The sequence below is a fragment of the Vombatus ursinus genome, unplaced genomic scaffold (assembly GCF_900497805.2).
Source record: "Vombatus ursinus unplaced genomic scaffold, bare-nosed wombat genome assembly UNPS02014863.1, whole genome shotgun sequence".
Lineage (NCBI taxonomy): Eukaryota > Metazoa > Chordata > Mammalia > Diprotodontia > Vombatidae > Vombatus > Vombatus ursinus.
Window position 1 is genome coordinate 22,954,248 of NW_020954641.1, and position 22,692 is coordinate 22,976,939.

The window sequence follows — 22,692 nt, forward strand, 5'->3', positions numbered from 1 at the left end:
GATTAATTCACGTAACATGGTAAATACAAAAGGTGGATTTTCAACCTGATATATTAAGCCATTATGGCTTATCGAGTAAATACACGTCTTGGCATGAGCCTTATGCTATGCCCAGGGAGAAAGGATGCATCATAAAAAAGGAAACCTTATGAGGTGTTTGATAAGTGGCTGCTCTGCATCCAGAGTAGGTACTTTTCTATATTAAATATTGTCATCTCTGTAGAAAATGTAAAATAAATAAAGCAAGCATTTGAGTGGTTTGGATTAGATCAATGTTTTCTGTTTTTAATCCATGAAATACCCACAATGGCTAGATTCTGCAGGAGTGATTAGAGCTGTAGTGTGAAGAGATAGGATGAAAGCAGGGAGATGTGGTAAAAGAAGTCTGGATCCAGAATTAGGAGATCTGGGTTCCTATCCCAGCTCCGCACTAGCTCACTAGAATGTGAATTCCTTGAGGGCAAGCAATGTGTTTTTGCCTTTCTTTTGTATCCCAGTGCTTACCATGGTACCTGGCACATAGTATAGTTCTCAATAAATATTGGTTGACCAACTGAATCTCTAGGTCATGTTAGGTATGTCAGATAACTTCAGTGAACTTCAGCTTTTTCGTCTTTAAGATTGATTTTAATGAAATGATATCTAAACTGGCTTTTAAAAAATTCTTCATTCTACAAGAGGGGGCATTTCCCCCCTTCATTTATTCCTAGTTATCTGTAGACCCAGATTCCCATCCATTCCTGCCCCTAACACTAACCCTATACATACTAACTTTTCTTCTTTCTCCCTCATGGATTCCTGCTGATGAACAAATGGTACAGGAAAGTCAGGATGTCCTTACATAGCAAAGGCACTGCTGAGATGTAAAAAGAAAAAAAAAGTGGTTGGGAAAGAGATTACTGATGAATTGTTTGAAGACTGAGTTCTTGGTTCAGAAAAAAAAAATATCAGAGAACTCTGATGTCACTTCAAGAAGTTTAAATTGATGTACTCAGTTACCTGAGCAATTTAGACAAATATTACTGTTAGCCAAGTCACCCTTTTCAATTTATTTTCTAGGAAGAGAATATTTTAATTCAAAGTATTACAGTTTTCAGCTATTTATAGTAAACTATTTATCAATAAAATTAACATTTCTTCTCATCCTTAATTCTACCTAGTTTTACCAAAATAATTATTACTTCCTCCCCACTGGCCTGACCCTCCCACATTAGCTCTATCCTGAACTCTTTTTTGCCTTTTCACTTGGGAATGAGTGTTAATTGCAGAAAGCATTGCCATCTTGCCATCTTATAGGTTCCAATGAGTATCTTAGCCCATGTCAGTTAGATGTATTATAAAAGAACAAAGTGCAGGAGAATTTACTATAAGCACTTATTTTAAAGAAACCTCTTACTATAGCAGTAGACAAGTCCAAGAATTTCCCACTATGTAAAGGTCAAATATTGGCTGAAAGCAGGGGAAGCTAAGGGAAAGGAATTTGGGTCTAGATTAATGAAGGAATAAGTGATTCTGGAGAAAGGATGTCAGGAAAGATAATAAAAATAATAACTAACACTTATATAGCGCTTACTATACACCTGTCACCATGCTAATTGCTTTACCATTATTATCTCTTTTGTTCTCACAACAACACTGGGAGGTAAATGGGGATAATAATACCCTCATTTTATAGATGAGAAAACTGAGGTAAAGGTTAAATGACTTGCCCTAGGTCACACAGCTAGTAATGTTTGAGGTCAGATTTGATCTCAGGTCTTCCTGATTATAGGCCTGGCACTCTATCCACTCCATCACTTAATAATAATCATTATAATGATAATTATAGCTAACATTTATATAGCACCTACTGTATGCCAGGCACTGTGCAATTATTATACCTTTTGATCCTCACAACAACCCTGGGATATAGAAGCTATGATTGTCCCCATTTTATAGATGAGGAAACTGAGGCAAAGAGGTTAAGTGACTTGCCTAGGGTTACACAGCTAGTAAATGTATGAAGTCATATTTGAACTCAGGTCTTTCTGACTCCAGACCTGACACTCTTATCTACTGAACCACCTAGCTGCCATGTGATGGGATTTGAATGTCAGTATGCGTGTTTGAGGATGGGAGAAGGAAGGTGGAGCTGGGAGATGGGCTGAGAATATCTTTTTGTAATCATTTTGCTCCAAGCTGGTGCTGTTGCTGTTGCTGTCTTGCCTGCCTGAGTTCTAAATCCATGCACAAATTAAAAGAAATAAAACCCAAAGGAGGCAAACCATATGACAGATTGACTTCAGGACCAAAATTTTCTATCCAATTAAGTCCACTATTGAACTCTGTATTAGAAATTCCCTTATATTTATTTATGTGTTTTATTCCCTAGGGTGGTTCACTCAAAATTGAACAGCTGATAATGTTGAACTTTGTTTATTTTAGGAGAGGAAATCAAAAAAGGACATACTATCTGAGGACAAATTTTTATGATCGAATTATTGTCTAATATGTTATCCCTAGCTTGCAACTTATTATGGGGATATTGAAAGACGTAGATTTTGGCCCTTCGGAACCTATCCATCATAACGTCTATGTCAGCATTAAGAAGCTAACTTGTGTTAATGTCATCTTGCTACTCATGTTTGAATTTAGCCACTTGTGTCTGCTTGCAAATCTGCACATGAGGTAGAAGTTATGCTTCATGGACCTTGGATAATGTAGTGAGGACATACAAGGTCCCCTGAGAGGGAAGCTGAGAAATGACAAAGAGGGCTAAGATGCACAAGCCTAAAACCACAAAGTGACCAGCAACCAAATCCTCACAGCTCTGCACTGAACAGGCGTCATGGCTGATAAACCAAACTTCATTTGGAATCATAGTTTGTGTGTGTGTGTGTGTGTGTGTGTGTGTGTGTGTGTCTTGTGATAGGGGGGTTGTCAAGGGGAGAGTGAGATTTGGAAAAGACCAATTGATTTAATGAAAATTCTTTTTTAAAGCAGTACACTTTTATTACAGTTAAGCATGGCAAATAACCTAAGATAGAAATAAGTTGTTGTTCAGTTGTGTCTGATTCTTGGTGACCCCACTTGGGGTTTTTTTGGCAAAGATACTGGAGTGGTTTGCCATTTTCTTCTCCAGCTTATTTTACAGGTGAGGAACTGAAGCAAACAGGGTTAAATGACTTGCCCAGGGTAACACAGTTAGTAAGTATCTGAACTTGGATTTGAACTCAGGAAGATGAATCTTCCTGAATTCAAGCCCAGTGCTCTATCTACTGGGCCACCTAGCTGCCGTTGTAAATGAGTACTGTTAACTAAAACTACAGTGTCGATGGGAAAGAAAAAACAGAATTCACCAAAGGCCTGTTTCATAATAACATACAGAGTCGGCAGTATGCTACTGTTTTAGTTGGAACCAAATTCCCTGGGTTCAAATCCTAGTTCCACTGTTTATTACCTGTGTGTCATTGGGCAAGTCACTTAACCCCCATAGGCCTCAGTTTCCTCATATGTAAAGTTAGGATGTTGGAGTAAATGACTTCTAAATTTCTTTCTAACTCTAAATCATAATCATATGATCATAAGCCTCACAGTCCATTAAGATGCAGAAATTCATTGTTGGACCTAGGAGTCATAGGCACAATGAAAGAACTTGTAATTTTTGGATAGCTAAATTGGAAATAACAATTGAGCTTAGATAGGATACCCAGAATACGAACTCTCATTTGTAAGCGAGACTTCCAAATTCTCGGAGGGAGACATTATTTTGAACTTTTTGCTAGATAAGGATCAAGTATCCTATGTCTGAATTTTTCCAAATTCTGAATTTCTGGGATATGAGCTTTGGGATATGAGCCTGTGAGGAGACAGTTGTATATCTTTTATTTGTCACACAAATCTAGTGGAGGGTAAAACTAACATAATTCCAAACCACAGCTATGAGCCAAGGAGGTCTCCAAAGTCCGCAGCTAATTTACCGTTCCCCTCTTCTCTAGTCCCAAATATCATCTGGGAGGTTAGGAAGATTCAGACGGGGAATGGAGGCTGGCAGATGAGGGTATAATTTTGAGTGTTCATCAGAATGCAGATTTTAATGGATTGCTGTTAAATGAAAATGAAGCCCCAAGGTGCTTAATTCAGATAAATGAGGTGATGTCCCCAAACAAATATATTCCCACCAAGTATAATCTTGTTCTTGGATTCAGATTTTAACTTGGGAATAATATTAACTGAAATTTAGGTAGAGTTTTATGGATTACAAAGTATGCACACTTTTATTTGATCTTCACCACAGTGCAAATGGGGCAAGGATGATTAGTCCCATGTGCAGATAAAGAAACAGACACTTAGACCAAGTGGTTTGATCCAGGTCACAAAGCTAGTGATACTCAAGACACTCACTCACCATCATCAGGGGCTGCTAACCATCTGGCAGAAATGGGCCTCACACTTCACTCTTCTGACTCAAACCCTAGGGCTCTGTCCATCACCCCACAAGTACCTAAAGAATGAATTGGCAAAACTGATTTCAAAGCCTTTTTAATGAAGGCCTTGCTCCAGCTAACCCCAAATCCTGAACTTACCTCTTCTTCTGATTACTACCATTCATTGCTTCTTTTCTTACTTTGAAGCCCCTAACAAAGTGAGGCTTAGGCATTTTGGGGAGGTTGAGTCTCAACTCAAACTTGTTCTCCATATATGCCCACCCGAAATTAAAGCTCTGTTCTGTTGACAAAATTTGAAAAAGCTGAAATTTTGGCCTGTCTAGTTTGCCCCTCTTACAGGAATATGTCAGCACTTCATTAATCTTGCATTAAGCTGCTCTAGGCCTTTTCTCAAGGATGGTTCAATACTCTTCTGCATCTACTACTTTCATCTTTATTTTATAATTTGGTCTACAGAAGATATGTTTTAATTTATACCTTGATTATTCTCAAATCTGAAAGAGAAAGTGGATTTGATTCAATTTCTCAAGCATTTTTCAAATTATTATTAGTATTAGCTAGGTAGTAGTAGCAGTAGTAGCAGTAGTAGTAATAGTAGTAGTAGTAGTAGTAGTAGTAGTAGTAATAGTAGTAGTAATAAAGAAATATTCTAGATGAAAAATTGGGCAGATAGGTGGCACAAGATAGAGTGCTGGGCCTGGAGTCAGGAAGATTCATTTTCATGAGCTCAAATCTGGCTTTAGACACTTACTAGCCGTGTGACCCTGGGCAAGTCACTTAACCCTTTTGCCTCAGTTTTCTCATCTGTAAAATGAGCTGGAGAGAAGATGGCAAACCACTCCAGTAACTTTGCCAATAAAATCCCAAATAGAGTCATGAAGAGTCAGATATGACTGAAAATGACTGAACAACACAACAACAAAAATGAAAAATCACTCAGTTATAAAATCCCTTGGGGGATTTATAATCTAGGAGGGAAGAGCCATGACCTGGGTGAGTTACTTAACTTCTCTAACCTCGTTTTCCAATATGAAGATAATAATAGCACCATCCTCACAAGGGGCATCTAGTGAGATCACATATATAAAGTGCTCTGCAGATCTTAAAGCCCTCTATAAATTGCAGCTGGCTCTTATTGCACAAAGAGCTGTAGTACTGGCTTGTTATTGTTAAGTCCCTTCAGTCGTGTCTGACTCCTCGTGACACCTTGTGTGGTTGTCTTGGCAAAGATCTTGGAGCGGTTTGCCATTTCCTTCTCTAGCTCATTTTACACTTTACCTTTCACAATTTTGGTCTCAGTTTGTTCAGGCAAATAGGGTTAAGTGACATGGCCAGGGTTACACAGCTAGCAAGTGTCTGAGGTCAGATTTGAACTCAGGTCTTCTAGACACCTGGCTGGGCACTCTATCCGCTATACCACCTAACTGCCATAGTACTAGCTACAAGATGACTAGCATCATCGAGATGGGAGAGACCTTGGCCATCATCTAGTTCAACCCTATCATTTTGCAGATGAGGAAATGGAGGTTCATAAATTTATTCCTTGATTTTTTTCAAGGTCATATAGTTAGTAAGTGGCAGAGCTAGACTTCAAATCCCATGTCTTCTGACTACAAAATATTGCATACTTTATGCTGGGTCTTTCGCTTCTCTAGCTATACCTTACACCAAGTATGTAGGAGATCTAGCTGAGGGGATGAGAGACAGTTTAATGGAGATATTATTCCTTGTACAAGGCCTTGATAGAAGGGAAAGATTGCAATAGATGGGAATGCAAGGGCTTTAGACATTGGGGCTGGTATGTGCAAAGACATGGAAGTGGGAGAGGAGAAGGCCAGAATGGAGAAAGTTGAGAAGTACCAGTGTGCTAGAGAAAGAATATGTGGTGGGAGAGGGGTAGAAATCCTGAAAAGGCAGATTGAAAAGAGATGTTAAAGCCTTCAACTCTAGGTTAAGTAGTTTTTATTTTTATTTATTTATTTTTTAGGCAATTGGTGTTAAGTGACTTGCCCAGGGTCACACAGCTAGTAAGTGGCAAGTGTTTGGTCTGAGGCTAGACTTGAACTCAGGTCCTCCTGACTCCAGGGCTGGTGCTCTATCCACTGCACCACCTAGCTGCCCTGGTAGTTTTTATTTTATCCCAAGCAATTGGGAACACTAGAAGGCTTTTGAGCAAGAGAAAGCTACAGTCAGACCTATGCATTAGGGAGATTAATTTGGGGAGGCAGGGAAAGAAAAAATGTGTTGTATTTGGTGTGCATAAATATAGTTAACATTTAAAATGGAAATAGAACAGAGCAGAATAGAGTAGAATATCTCAGCCAAAAGGGATCTTTGAGAACATCTGTAAACATGTTATTTCTAGATGGGGAGACTGAAGTGATCAGTGAGGTGACTTGTCCAAGGTCACACAATTAGTAAGTGGCAGAGCCAGGACTATAAGCCAAGTCTTTTGATCCAAAGTCCCATGTTCTTTCTGCTTAACCTCATTGCCTCTAAATAAAGATGTAAGAATTTTCTAGTCTTTCCCTCTTTCCAGCTATGGTTAGGCTCTGCAGACAGATTAGGCTGGTCTCAGGGCACTGAGAGTGAAAGGTGGCAAAAGAAGGAATAAAGAACCTGGAGAGTCTCCTATACGTGCATATAGTTTTGATGGAATGAAGAAAAATGGACAGTGTGCATTATTCTTGTTGCCAATCCTTGTCCTTAGTCTTTATGTTGAATATAAAACTTTGATGACAGTGGGGCCTCTTTGAAATGCATTGAATATTTAAAGAATTAAGCCTGTGGCACTTGAGTGATTGTCTTACAGGTGCACAGCAAAGTACTTTTTTTTTTTAAGACAGACACAGAGCGTAACCACTTTCTCTATTTCCTGACACTGGAAACAGATACCGTTTGGGATTCCTTTTATAGTTTCTTCAGCTAACGACTCCATTGACCACTTTATTGTGGTCTTTGAAAGACACAGATAGATGGGTTATGTAATTTAAAATGTTCCAAGTAGTCTCCTTTCTGACTAAAAGGGATAGAATAGATGAATTTCAATTTCTTCAAATAACAAAGGTTCTGCAACCATGTTTCTGATCTCTTTTTTTCTTCTTTATAAAAAACGACTAGAAAACTCTTTGCTTTTTTTTTTTTAATTTCATCTGTAAATGAAGAGGCCTTTGAAGAAGCTAATTCTGTCTGAAGTCTAGTTAGCCAGTCATAAATGGAGTGATAAATTGCTTTGGAACTTGCCTCTTATGCTTACTATCATTTAACCTTCCTCCCTCTCATGAATGACTTTAGCTGGGATTTGGGGTTTTGTAAATGACTAAGCAGAAAAGCCTAGATCCCTGTAAGTGCTCTGAATCACTCCCATAGTATTTTAATATCATAGATTACAACAAAAATGCAAACATTACATGGTGGTACTGTGAGTAGTTCTCTCAGCTATTACTGGATGGAAATCATTCTTTTTGCTATCTTCTTTCAAGTGAAAATGTTTTGTCCTGACAGATTTGGGCCAGATCTCTGGGGGAAGGGGGTGGAAGAGGGTCTTTTTCAGTGTTATACATTTGGTGGGAGGCCTAATAATAGGGTTGACATTCTCCAGGACCAGGCCAGGAGCCCAAAGTTTTCCCTTTTGTCCCACTCAGATGATGAAATTGGAGTCTCCAAAGGTCCTTTGCGTACCCCTCCTCCCCCTTGCCTTCCTTGGCCAATGCAGAGAGGTGACTTCTTCCCAGAGCTGCCGCAGTGTTTGCCAATCCTTGTAAAGCATTTCACCTCTTCAGAGGCAAACGCCTCTCAAAACCAAGAACAATTAAAAGCAAGAGCCTTTCGAAACAACTGGGGAATTCAGCAAAATAAATCAGAAATCCTCAGCCTTCGCTCTGGAGGCTTGCCTCATTATGAGAGCAGATCTATTAGCCCCTTTGCCATTGTCTTTCATTTCTCAAGTGAGGTGATTCTAATTAAATTAATCTGCATGTCAATCTATCGGTGATCAATCAAAGAGCCCGAGGTCCCCCTATGCAGCCGTGTGCTTGCGGCTGACAGGGGCTGATAATGGAGGAAGAAATAAACTGTCGAGCAAAGTTAATTAGTCAACATAATAGGTGGATTAAACAGGAGCTGGATGATTGCTGTTTCACAAGTCGAAGCATGAGGTGGGAGCTGAAACTGCAATTAACAGACAATTATTATATTTGGTTGTAAGAGGTCGCATGAATAAACATATCTCTGCGGGTTTCAGTTTTAATCCCTTTTCCCATTTAATATAAGGAGAAGTGTAGGTCATTCCTGCTCATTGTTTTAGCCCAAGTTCTTGAAGACAACACATGCTTCTTTCTGTGGCCCCTTTGGCAAACAGGCTCTGAGCGAGCTGGTGTTCAGTGGGGAGCGTCTGGGTGACAGCCCAGGAGCTGGGCCCATGCCACTGATCTGATGGCCTCCAAAGGAGACAGTCTGCACCAAGATGCCTGTCTAGCTGGGAGTTTTGTTGTCGTTCTGTTTGTTTGCTTTTTTGTTTGTTTTTATTAGTCACAGGAGCCAAAACTGATGGAGAGGAGGAAAAAATATCTCTCAAATACCCAACCACCAAAATCCTCTTCAGGAGAAAAAAACAATAAAACAAACAAAACAAAACAAAACAAAAAACAAAAAGCCCTGCTTTCCCATTCTCTCTTCTTTTCTGTCTTTTACATTTTCCCAGACTCCTAACCCTCAAGCTTTGGGAGTTGGGGGTGGGGTGGGGTGGGAGGAGGTGATGAGGTGAATTAAAATGCAAAGGTTTTTATTTTTAAGATCAACTGTGATATCTGCTTCAATGTCTAAACTGAAGGGTAATTTAGGTGAAACACAACCACCCTTGTGTTAAAAAAATATGCTAATAAAGATTCTCTTGTTAAAATTATGGTTAACAGTGTACCTTCTGCTGTATAACTATAAACTGTGCAATTTTACTTAAAACTGCATCAAAAGCTTTCCATGCCAAAGACCCACTCATCAATAGCGTCTCTTGTTAGACTTGTACGGCATAAGCACCAGTTATTATGGGAAATAGCTATGCAATTTTCTTCAGCTCCCAGCTGTTATTTATTTAACTTGAGTTTATTACCCTCTATGCTTTTATATTAAAATGTTCATTCATTTCCTTCTTGTGTCTCTAGGTCGTGGTGTCTACGACAGTCAATGTGGATGGCCATGTCCTGGCTGTCTCAGATAACATGTTCGTACACAATAACTCCAAGCATGGGCGGAGGGCTCGGAGACTTGACCCCTCGGAAGGTACGCCCTCTTATCTGGAACATGGTAGGCAAATCATTTTCATTGGTTGGCATTACTACTTTAAATATGAATTTATTTGGTTTCTCTCCTCTGTCCTTTCCTCATCCCCTTTCAGCTTTCCAACCCCTCCCCCAACCTTTCAATTTTCAAATTGTCCGTCTGTCAAAATTGACATTCTAGGTTTTTTTTTTCTTTAGAATATAATGGCCTAGTAATTAAAGATAGGAAATTTTTTTTGTCCCATTTACTATGCTTAATTTTTATGGCCCTCCAAACTGGAAAAAGGGTGACATGTCTATCTGTAGGTCTTAGAGGTAAATTATTACACAATAATATTTGCCTTGGGCATCCCAGCTTATCAGTGATGATTTTCAAAGGGTAAGCAGAAACCAGATAAAATTTTTCTCAAGGAAAGTGAATGCCATAGAAATTCTAAGCTAGCTGGCTACATATCTGAATTCATATGTGATACATGAATAGTAAACTTTTCTTTTGTCCATTCATTCATTCCACACCTATTTATTGTTCACCTATGATGTGTAAAGCCCTGTGTTGGGTGTTTGTTTCTCCTCAAACAAAATTTGTGACCCCTTCCTTGGCTTCACTTTTCTGTTTGCTTCGTCAGCAGTGTTATTTGAAAACAAATTTCCATCTCATTTCCTGAGGCTTCCATGGGCATGAGCTGTCCTGATGCTATAATTCAAAGGTAGAAAATTCCCTTGGCTGCCAGCATCCCAATTTAATAAACAAACCACTATCATAATTTTTAGCCGATTTTTTTCCCACCCTTAAGGAATGTACAATCTGTACCTTTTATTAATTAGCCAGATGTAGGGCTCTTAGGAGAAATACTTCACTACATCCAGTTTTACAGTCTTCTTAGAGTAAACTATCATCTTTCAAAAACTGGTTTTTTTTTTATGGTTTCATTAGGGCTAAGATAGATAGATATTACTTTTTCCAGGAGGCTATTTGGAACACCTGCTTGTGATTGCATTTCTATTTCCATTCCTGTACTTAAAATTATTTTGATCTTCACATTACAGTAATGTTGCCTTTTTTTAAATGCCTCTAGAGTTACTTAAGGCACTGTATATATAGAGCTGTTTAGGCAAGGCAGAGAGGGAAAACATGGGGAAATACCCAGTACTCCTCAGGCTATGTCCAAAGGCTTGCAAACCTAAGCTTTGTTTCTGTGCTGTGGCTAGTTCAGTCAGGTGGCCAGAGTGCCATGATGAAGACCAAGGTCAAACTCATTGGCCAGTTGGTTCCGAGTTCATAGACTTCTCCCTCATTCTTAGTTTTTTTGAGAAGGTGTGCGAAGGAGTCTGGGTGAGACTGTCTGGAAGGATCACTGCAATGAATTCTCACTATTGGAAAAACAACCCAAAGTACCTGCTGTACTAATGGTGGATCCATAACACCATCCTTATGTACGAATAACATGTATTGACATTTTGTGGGGGGGGGGGGGAAGGATATATGACTTTAGGAAAGTCTTTTGATTGTTCTGGCTCAACTTGCAAATCCATACAGTGGTCATGCTGCTATTAGCACCTTACTGAAGATATAAAGTGCAATTTAGTTACTCATGGAACGTTCCTTCCACAAACATTTGTCAAGTACTTGTATGCAGAGCATGTAGCTAAGCATTATAAATTTAGAGAAGACTATTTCTCCTCCCTTTATGGAGCTTACAGTCTAATGAATATGTCCCATTCTCAGATAAGTATAGTATGCAACATCTCATAAATGAATTAAAGCTTAAAAATAAAGTATTGTATAAAGTTCAAGGGGAATGAATGAATAAATAAATGAAGCATTTATTAAATGTTTATTATGGTCTAGGCACTGTGCTAAGTGCTGGAGATACAAATGCATAAAAACAAGAACAGCCCCTGCTCTCAAGAACTTAAATTCTAATTTGAGAAGATAATACATAAAGAACTAGAAGGGGGGAAGGAGGTTCTTGCCCCCATGAATCAGAGAAAGTGTAATGGGAGAGGTGGCATTGTTCCTGGGTACCTGGAAGTGACTCATTCTTTCAGCCAGTGAGCTTTTCTCTCCTTGCATTTTATGATTTCCCTTCAGCAAAACAAGAATCCACATGGTCAGGTCCATATTGCTGATGACAAAAAAATTTACTTCTTGTACACTCTGTTGTCTGAATCACCCAACCACACATAGCCACCCACTCATTTAGATGTTTCAAGCTGAAACATAAATATCTGCTCAGCAAAGGGTGAATATTGAATTACCATCCTGGAGATGTGTGGGAGTGGATTGGGTGCTTACTGCATTCAGCTTTGGGGACATTCTAATATTCCTCCTTACTATAAAATTTTTTTTCCTGTAAAATACAATTTTAAACTACATTCTCCAAAGAATATAGGTGTCAAACAGTAAGTCTGAAAAGTATTTTCACCTCTAGATGCTTGCAGGAGCATTCTTTTACCATTTTTTTTAAACCATCTCATTCTCAGGTAGCCTGAATTATTTTTGAGCTATTCCACACATCTCTATTTATATCCTGCTTGTCAGACAGTAGAGGGAAAGTTCCCTTCATGGCTCATCTTTCCATATATAAGTAGAAGCAGTGATCATGGTTTACATTCACACACAGCACTCCCTATGTTACCTAAGGCCTCAGAAATGTAGTGCTCAAATAAATACTCCTATGTTTCAAGCATAGTAGTTGACAAAGGCAAATTTGTTTTGTAAACTCATGCAGGGGGTGCAGGGGAAAGAAGTCTACCTTAGCAAGCTGTAGCTCATGATAATTACAGTTTATTTTCATTCATAAATACCTCCCAAGTTTTATATTTATGGTAAACCACAAATGAACTGCTAATGTATTATTATTATATAGAAGCATGTCCAGTATAGACTGATGACATTTAAGTTACTTAGTTGTTATCAGAACTCTTAAGTTGACTTAAAATCTAGTTAATTAAGAAAGGACTTTTGTCCAAGACATTATAGACATTAGACTTAAGGAAGGCAGTGGTTCAAAGAGACAGTAAAGGACTGGGTTCTCAAGTTACCTCTGACATTAACTGACTGTGTGACCCTGGACAAGTCACTTAACCTTTTTGTGTCCTAGTTTCCTTATCTGTAAAATGAAAGAGTTGAATTTGATAGCCCCTGAGGTCCCTTTAGATTCTAAACCTACAATTTTATGATCTTGTGAAAGGCCCCATTCCATAGAAGACGTGGTTCTATAATGCTCTTAGTTCAATGTAGTAGAAAGTGCTACCTTTGGAACCTGAAAACCTGAGTTCTAGTCCTTGGCTCTTGCCACTTTGTGACCTTAGGCAAGTCACTTAACCTCTATAAATCTCAGTTTTCCCATCTTTAAAATGTGAGGTTTTAGATTCAGAGCAAAACTAGGGTGGGAGGACCGGGCTCTTTGATCAAGGGTACTAACCTGCCCTCTTTTAGTTGGTATAGACAACTGGTCTTAGCACTGGGATAGCAAGAATAATTAGTTAAAACAGAAATTATGAAATGGTGCTTGGATATGAAGTAAACTCTTCCCTTGTTCACTACAACCTTGTTTTCTCTCCTGGAAGTGGGAGTATTTCCTTAGAAGCATTCAGAAGTATCTCTGAAGAAAAACCCACCACCTTGTCCCAGAAACATTTTGAAGTATTTGCCTCAGGTGCCAATATTGCTAGTTATGGCTCTGTTGAGACTATTTGTTGTCTGAGGTCCCTTCCAACTCTGAAATCCTTAAGAGTTGTTGCTTGAGGTGAAGGGATTTAAAAATTGAAGTTCTAGCCTTGGTGTTTGCACCCATCCTCCTCATCATTTGGCAGTTTTTGAAGGAACTTACTACTTTTTTTTTGTCTGTAAATTATTATTATTGTTATTATTATTATTATCATTATTCTTATTACTATTACTAATCATTATCTTTTTGTTTCTCCTGATTCTCCAGTCATGTTTACTTGAATTTAAGGACAATTGTGGCATCAGTTTCTCTATTTTTTCCCCTGTGGCAAAATTCAGTGCCCTCAAAAAATGATAGTGCAGAGACCCTGTCAGTTTGCATGCTCTAACACTTTATTATCTAATGATCTAATATGCAACAAGGCAAAGTGCGGGCGCTCATCATCCTGACACAGAATGCCTGAGAGAGGTGACTAAATTACTTTATGTACCATTAGCAAGAGCAGCTACGGTGAACTCACCGGGAGCATTTATGCAAATGTGTGTGAATACACTCAAGTGGCTTTGTCAGGCAGCCGACTGACAAGCAGTTTAAACGCTCATTTTTTTTTTTTAAAGGGGCAGTTTCTTTTTTTAAAATTTTTTTAATTTTTTTTTTTTTTTTAGTGTGTGTGTGTATATGTGCTTCCCTTCCCCCCTCCCATTCTTGGTGAATGTTATCATTTGGCTCTTTGATGGAGGGTTTGAGGTAGGATTGAGAGGCTACATGGAGCTGGGCAGGTCAAATATGTATGAAAGGTTAGTAAAACTTTTCCAACCAGGGCTCATAGGATCCTAGATTCAGAGCTTGAAGACACCTCAAATACCATCTAATTCTGTCCTCTCATTTTATAGATTGGTCTTCCACGTAGTTGCCAAAGTGATTTTTCTTAAGTACAAATCTAAACATATTATCCCCTACTAAAACAACAACAACCCAGCACTCCAGTTGGATCTCTGTTACCTCCAGGATAAAATATAAATTCCACTGTTTGGCTTTTAAGGTTTTCACAAGCTGACCTCACCTGTCTCTCTAGCCTCATTACTCTTTTTCCCCACACTCAATAGTCCAGCCAAACTTACTTTCTCTTTCTTTCTCTCATGAGTCATCCCATCCCTGAATCTCTGTATCATCACACTAGCCATCCCCTATGCTTGAAATGCATTCCCTTCTTACTCCTGACTCATGGGATCCCTATTTCTCTTCAAGACCCAGCTCAAACATCACCTTCTTCATGAAACCTTTCCTTATTACTCCAACTGCTAGTGTTCTCTCTCCATAGCTTTATCATGCTTCTTTATTTTTAAATTTATGTACTTATGTATCTATCTGTTGTCTTGCCCAATAGAATGTAAAACTTTTGAGGGTAAAGATTGTTCCATTTTTTTGTCTTTGTGTCTCCCAGTGCCTAGCATAGATCCTGGCATACAGCAGACTCCTAATTTATGCTTGTGTGTTGGTTGATTGCTTGACTATTAAGTTGTAGATTTTTATAACCTGAAGGCTTCAGGGGTTGTGAATTTTGGCTTGAAATTCTGTCTCCTGAGGTTCCAATCCTGTAACCAAATATAATCTGGCTTTTTAGTGAGAAGGTTAAGGCCTTTAACAACCTTGTTAAAAAGAAGAGGCTTGTGGACTTTAAATAATATGTAGAAGAAAATTAATAAGAAAATGAATCATGAATGAATTTCCCTGCCAAATACATAAAGGTTGACATGTAAAGAAAAGTGAAAATGTTAAGGAAAATGAGGGATTTGGTCCAATCCCAAAATATTAGCTAAAAACAAACAACAACTACTAAAGAATGATAAATAATGACAAAATCCAATCAAAGCTTTTTCTACTCCATGATTTTTAGTTTGGGGGAAACATTCTATCATTTACTGTCACTATTGGGCACAGACCTTTCAGCTATCATTGACACTATGCATTTTTCATTCTTAAAGAATATTAAACTTCTTAAATATTCTTGAACGAGGTGTCATGTAAGTTTGCGTAATACCACCATATCTATCTTTCAACTCCAGTAAATACTTATGCTTAACACCACACAGAGTATCTAACCTTGAGGGAAAATGGTAAGCAAGAAGGGATGAGAAACAGGAATAAAAATTTCTTTTTTCTGTCCTTCCCCCATCAGTTAAATGTTATAATGGGGATATACACAATAAATTCACATCATGCCAAGGGAAGAATACTGCTCTGAGAATCATACAATTATAGGATTTAGAGTTGGGAGGGATCATAAAACACATCTTATTCAGACATCTTAATTCACAGATGAAGAAACTGAATCTTAGAGAGAGGAAATTACTTGCCCATGGTCACATAGGTAGTACATAGGAAGAATTTGAACCTATATTGCTTGACTCCAAGTTTAATATTCTTTCTACTATATCACACCTTCTTTCTGGGAGACATGCGTTCTATTTCTGGCTCTGTTAATAGCCAGCTGTTCTCATCTTTCTGGGCTTTACTTTCTTCGTCTGTATAATGAGAGGGTAAGACAAGAACATCTCCAAAGGACCGTATGGTGTCTAACAGTCTATGATTCGGTGACCTAGGAGCTCTTGTTGCATTGGACATGGCCAAATGCCTCCATGTTGCTGTGAATCTTTGACCAAGGTGTTAGGTTGTGCTGGAAGCCTTTGGGTAAATTACATTTTTATGGAATAGAGGAATTGACTGGTTTAGATAGTGGATGATGTGACCATGAGGCCAGTCAGCTATGTGTCTCCTCTGGCAGCTCTGCAGGTGACGTGGGACCAAAACAGGCTTTGATTAACTCAGGTTCAATTAAATGTACTCCTGGAGTCATACAAAGGCCCAGGGCAAGATTGTTCTGAGTTGGTTATTAACTTGGCCTTTCATTGTTGAGCTTACCAGGATCATGCAGCTGTTTGCTTTGGTTTGAAGCTGTCTCTTTGATTACTCCTCAGTCTATCAATAACATGTGTATTCAATACTGAAGAAAAAGTCAAGGACTATGAGGTTTCTTTTCTGGATGGTGTTAGCTAATAGATTTGTTTTTATAGACTCACAAAATCTCAGAACTGGAAAAGACCTCACAGGCTATCCAGTTTAAACCATATCTGAACAAGAATATCCTTGCCAGCATCTCTGACAAGTGGTCATCCTCTTCCTGATTAAAGATCTCCAGTGGTGTGGGCATCACCACTTCCTGAGGCAGTTCATTCTGCTTTTGAACAATTCCAATCGTTAGGAAGTTTTTCCTTGAATTGAACTAAAATCTGCTTGTAAGCTAGTTAAAAATAATTTTCTTGTTGGCCTAATTTTCACCTAGAGATTATCTCATTTGATCCCTTTATTTCATAATTGAGAAAACTGAGGAACTCAAGTGACTTCTCCAGTGTCATAAAGTGAGTTGATGATGAACTAAATGTATATTATTTGCCTATCCAGGTACTGGAACTCAAAATTTGTGTGCCTCCAAAAGTGACTGTCAGAAATGTAACCCCTAGATCATCATCTTTGTTATCATTCCCTTATCCAGGTGTTCTTGATGTGTGAGTAATTATAAAATCATAGCATTTTAAAGCTGGAAAGAAGCTTAAAAGCTAGCCTAACCTCTCGATTTTGCAGATGTGGAAACTGACACTCAGAGAGAAGCTATTACTTAGCTAGTTTGTGGTAGAACTGGGACTAAGAGCCAGATTTCCTAATTCTCAATCCAGTGTGATTTTATTGCACCAGACTGAAGAATTGAGTGTACCTCCCTCACCAACTACTCCACAAACCCATTCTCACCCTTCATTCCCCACCAAGAAAGACTTGCATGTTAGGTTGGTAATCCTCCTACCCTTTAATGCAAGAATGCAAGGGTGTAGTACTTAGTCAGAGTAGGGTAAAATTTCAGGAGATCTGCCATCAGCCCCTAACATTAGTTCTCAGTCCCTTTTTGCATTCCTGTTTTCAAAAATGGGCCTTGGACTAATGCCTGCTTGCTGGTCTCTCTGGGAATTACGATGACAAATGAGAAGAATGTCTGTAAAATCACTTGAGCTTCCTGGAAGAAGTGCACTCTCCAGATACAAGTGCACAGAATGAATGGCACCTCTCTTCAAACTTAGATGACAGCCCTTAATTTGACTGGTGTCAGTGCAAAATTACAGTCAGGCCCACTTAGGCAGGAGAGGCATAGTGAAGAGGTCCAGGTTAAGTAGAAAAATATTGGTGTCATCTTTTGGTTACTGTGGGTGGCATATCACATTTTATTAATTGATTTTTCTACTACAAAAAGGACGACAGAGATGCAACAACAGAATACTGGGGTTAAGAATATACTGATGTGTCATAAATTATAGTATTGTGGCCTACATTTTCAAACATCAAATCAGGTCTTTTTCTTTGTAGTAGAAAGGGAGCAGTTGCCTTTGTCCAAAATATAAAGGATTAAGGATTATATACATACACACATACATACACACACACATATATATACACACATACACACACACATATATGTATGTATATATTTATGACAGTGAACAGGACTAAAAACAAATACTGATTTTGAGAGGGGCCCTTGAAATTCAAATAACCAGGACTTGGGTAGCCAACAAGAGCCCATCCTCCCAGCTGAAAGATAATACTCAGACAACTCATTACAAGGTGGTCTATATTAGCTTAGTTTGAATCCTGTCCAAATGGTGACATTATCAGAAAGGAAGAATAGTACTGAAACTTAACAATGATACCAAATGGTGGAATTTTTTATTTTAGTGACATATAGCATAGCTCCTATTTCTCTGAAGTCCAACCAGGGCAGTAATGACCATAAATTAGGCTCATTGAAAATTAGTCCATAGTACATTTTTAAAAAAAAAGTCAAGCAGAGTATTTCTGGGATATAGGAATAAAACATTTGCGTGTTTATTTTCTGACTTTTCAAGTAGCCAATTTTCCAACTGGTACATCATATATGGTTGAGTGATTTTTCTTTTTTTGAGAGACAATAGGGTTAAGTGACTTGTCCAGGGTCACACAGCTGGTAAGTGTCCAAGGTCAGATTTGAACTCAGGTTCTCCTGACTCAGGGCTGGTGCTCTATCTACTGCATTATCCAGCTACCCCAAGTGAATTTTTTTAAAAAGGAGATACTGATCACATTTATTTTACAACTTGCATATTCCCCCTACTCTGAGACATCATGGTATAGTAGATAGATTATTGGGTTTAGAATTAGGGAATTCCCTATGCTGATGAACTCATAGATCCTTTTTATTTTTCCCTCTCTTTGATTTTAAGAGTCCAGATGGGACGAACAGGCTGTTGTTACTTTCCTTATTTGCAATATTGTTCTAACTCATTGTCTTTATGGAAACAATTCCTTGGCTATAGAGACCTTATAGAGTTTAAGCAATGATAACAATAATAGCTCATGTTTCTCTATTGCTTTATCATTTTCAAAGCACCTTGCTTACAGCAACCATGTGAAGTAGGTAATGTATCTCCATTTTCTAGATGAGGATATTGTGCCTTAGAGAATGTAAATGACTTGACCAGGATCACATAGCAGATTGAGTACTGTAGGTTTGATTCGAACCCAGGTCCTCTGACTTTAATTCCAGTCCTCTTTCCATTATAACATACTGATCCCCAAAGGAGAAAATATGAGACTGTGATAAGATGACCTACATAATAAGATGACATAAGCTCAAGGATCATTCATTATTATAGGGGAGGTTTACTAAATATCACAGTGGAAATACCATTCTTACTGATATGGGGTTTTTTTTTTTTGCTATATTCCCATGCATCAACTCTTCAGTGAGGCTGTTGACTCATAAATTGGGGCAAACTTACAAAATTGTGCAAGACTTGATAAATGAGTAATCCACAAGAGACTTGTTCTGTGGACTAATTAAGCACATTCATAGCAGGTGATAGCTGCATGGCATTATGGACTGAAAGGGCAAGACTTTTTTTTAGTACAATTTTCTATCCCATGTTTAGTTACAAGAGCATAATAATTATGTGTTTATTTGCATAATTGCCTTCTCAAAACTAGTTGCATCTCACTGCAGCACTTTTTTCACAAGTACTAACAGCACTTGAGATTTTTAAAGGCCAAAAAGCATAGGATTCAAATGATGTGAACATGAAAACAAAGCCTTCCATGTGTCATCCAGAAATCTCCCTTGGGAAGAGACATTATGGAACAAAGGTTAGTGGTTTAGTTCAAATCCATTTTGTTTTGTTTTGTTTGCAAAATTGCAAATTCAAAAATGCAACTTTTCAAAGGAAAAAACAAAACAAACTTTGCTCATAAATCACCCAGGAAGGTCTTTAGAGCCTTGGAGGAACTTAGGGATAGTCAACTTCTTTTGAAATCTGATGTGGAGACTACTAACATGAGAATTCCTTGGGAAAAAAAAAAGATCATATGTGTTATTTTATGCTTTGTCCTGAAATTGACTCAGAAAAGGAACCTGTTGGTATGTGATGATTACTTCCATAAGGCCATAGGATAAATATGCTGCTCCCTTGTATCATGGATTTTGGTGAAAAAAAAAGTTATCTGCCCCATCTTAGCATTTAGCACACTTGACTAGTTGAGTAATAATTGCACTACATGTGTTGAAGTCTATATAAAATTAAAGGTAGGCTAACTTGGGATTGTTAAAACATCACTGTTTCTCACAGAACATATTGCTTCCATTTGTTCTAATATTTCCCTCCTTAGCCTCCACAGACCATACAAGAACAACTGAGGAGTATCACCACCAAAATAAAGGATAGGTAGTCATTTCCATTAGGCATACTTCCTTTCTCACACCTTGGACAGCTCCAAAGGGGAATTCATTGTACCCCATGAGGCCTGGAATCATTAAATCAGGGGTGGAAAACCTGCGTGAAATTTGGATTCAGTGAAAGGGCTGCACTTGAGGACCTAGAAGGCCACCTGTGGCCTTGAGGCTGAAGGTTCCCTATACCTGCTTTAAATAAATTATGAATACCGTGTTGCTTTGGGAGACATACCCCTGACATTTTGTCCCCCTCATTGGGTTTGTTCATTGTGTCAGTCTGGTTATGAGAAGTTATATTTTTCAGGATTTGGTGGGAAGGGGCATTAACTCTTTTGAAGCATCATGAAACCATTTTGGATGCTAGAAATTATTTGCTAAATAGATTTTAATAGGAAAAAGACTATAATATGCCCTCCCCCATTTCCCTGAAGAGGATATTTTTGAGCCCCCTTGCCAAATGCATCAAGATAAATAAGCCTTTTAAAGTTGGTAACATTTTACTTTGTTAAAACCCTAAACTTCTCCAAAACAAAGTAGTCTTAATACCTATACAGGGTGGGTTTTATTTTTGTTTTAAGTATTAGGTAAATGTTAGGGAGAAAAAAATAGTTTGGAAAGTTATAAACTCCACTAAGGATTTGAGCAAAGAGATAGAATAGGCTAAGGTCCAAACAGGCAGCACATTATGATAATATATACAGAGTGAGCTGGACACTGGGAAAAGCTGACATTGTATTGTCAAGGGCACAATCGCTCATCAATTTCAGAGATAGGAGTTGAGTTCGAATGACAGAGTGCAGTAACTCTGTTGAAACTGATGCATAAAAAGAACCAAGGCTAAAGACAGGAAGTCCTGGCAGCTCCGGAAGGGGTGGCTCTCTGTTTTCTCATCTGGCTCTTACCCTTCCTTCTAACCTTAACATCTGTCAGCTAGATCCACCTGGTCCCTTGCATGATTAGAGCCCACTGTAGAGGGAGCTTGGTGGTGCTTATTTAACCCCCGAGGGACTGGAATCCCTGCAAATGAAAAAGAGTCAATTCAGACTAAAGGAAACATACCCCTGCCTCTAACCCACTCCAGAGGTCCAACAAAGATATTCAGAAAGGCTAAAAATAGCTCATCACATGTTCCCATTTTATTCAAGACCCAATGCTAGGCACCAGTGCTAGGTATAGAGAATATTATAATAGGAATTGGGAATCCTGGTAGCTGGGGATGCAGTGGATAGAGTACTGAGCCCGGAGTCACGAAGATCTGAGTTCAAGTCCAGTCTGAGGTACTTACTAGCTGTGTGACCCTAGGCAAGTCAACTTAACCTCCAATCTGCCTCAGTTTCTTCAATTATAAAATGTGGATAATAACAACACCTACCTCCTAGGAGGTTTTTGCAAGGATGAAATGAGATATTGATGGTTTACAGTCTTTGACATCAGGGAGATTACACATGCTAGGTAACCCTTTGTGTAACCTACCAAATTTTCTACAACCATAGTTCATGTACTATGATGATGGCTCTGTTAGATGTGAGCTTTCATAAGTTGGTAGGACAGTCCTGATACTCTGGGTCTGAATTTCATTTTTGAGAAAATAAAACTAATATTTTTTCATAGGACCACGTTTTTCTTAAAACCACAGATCCAGGGTTATTTATTTGTTTATTTGAGACTAGTTTTCTGCATCTCTCCCATGCTGGAAGTGTAGTGGCCATTCACTGGCCAGTCCTACTGCTGATTGGCATGGGTACTTTGACCTGTTCCCCTCCTGATTTGGGCTGGTTAACCCTTCCTTTAGTAGCCTGGTAGCTCCCTGTTCTCAGGGAGATCACCATATTGGTACTGGACTTAGTACAGACACATTAGCTTAGCATACTCCAGCTAAGTATGCCCTAGCTGAAGCTATCCACTAGGCTCAGCCATGCTGGTATTGGGGATTACAAGCATGCTCCATGGCATCCAGCTGAGAATTTTCTTAATCCAATGGTAGAAGAATTCATTTACTGGTGGAAAGAAGCTCACCATTTCCAGGGGCTACATAGCAATGCAGAAGCTAAAGTCATTCCAGCTTTTGTGCTTGAGGGGGTCCATAGAACATAAGACAATCTTATTCACTACAAGATAGAAAAAGGCTTAATTCATTTCATTCAACAAACACTTAAATTCCGGTTCTGCATCAGGCACTGGGCTAGGTACTAAGGACAGAAAGATAAAATGGAAATAGTCCTTGCCTTCAAGAAGCTCACAGTCTGTTAGATGGGCACACATTACCCAGATAAGAGAATACAAAATATATGCAAAGTAATTTGAAGGGAGCATCAAAAATTGAGGGGGCTTAGGAACATCCTTGTGTTGGAGGGAGGTGGCACCTGGGCAGAGCTTTGAATGAAGCTAAGGATTCCATGAGGTGGAGGTGAGGAAGGAGAGTCATACTCTAGATCTGGGGGGTCACCAGAGTACCAGGTATGGCATGTTGGCAGGATGTAGGATGTGCAACAAGGAGTAATAGGAAA

At 38.7% G+C, this 22,692-nt stretch overlaps 1 protein-coding gene across 10 annotated transcripts in view; it reads left to right on the plus strand.

Annotated features, from left to right (window-relative positions):
• The window catches only part of EBF1 (EBF transcription factor 1), a 460,751-nt gene that overhangs the window by 298,615 nt on the left and 139,444 nt on the right, over positions 1 to 22,692 (plus strand). For 6 of the 10 annotated variants that reach the window (XM_027841850.1, XM_027841851.1, XM_027841856.1 and 3 more), the window contains exon 8: positions 9,587 to 9,728. In XM_027841850.1, coding sequence (XP_027697651.1) covers positions 9,587 to 9,728 — 142 coding nt within the window. The remainder of the gene's footprint in view (positions 1 to 9,586; positions 9,729 to 22,692) is intronic. The other 4 variants (XM_027841852.1, XM_027841853.1, XM_027841858.1 and 1 more) reach the window with 1 other exon arrangement.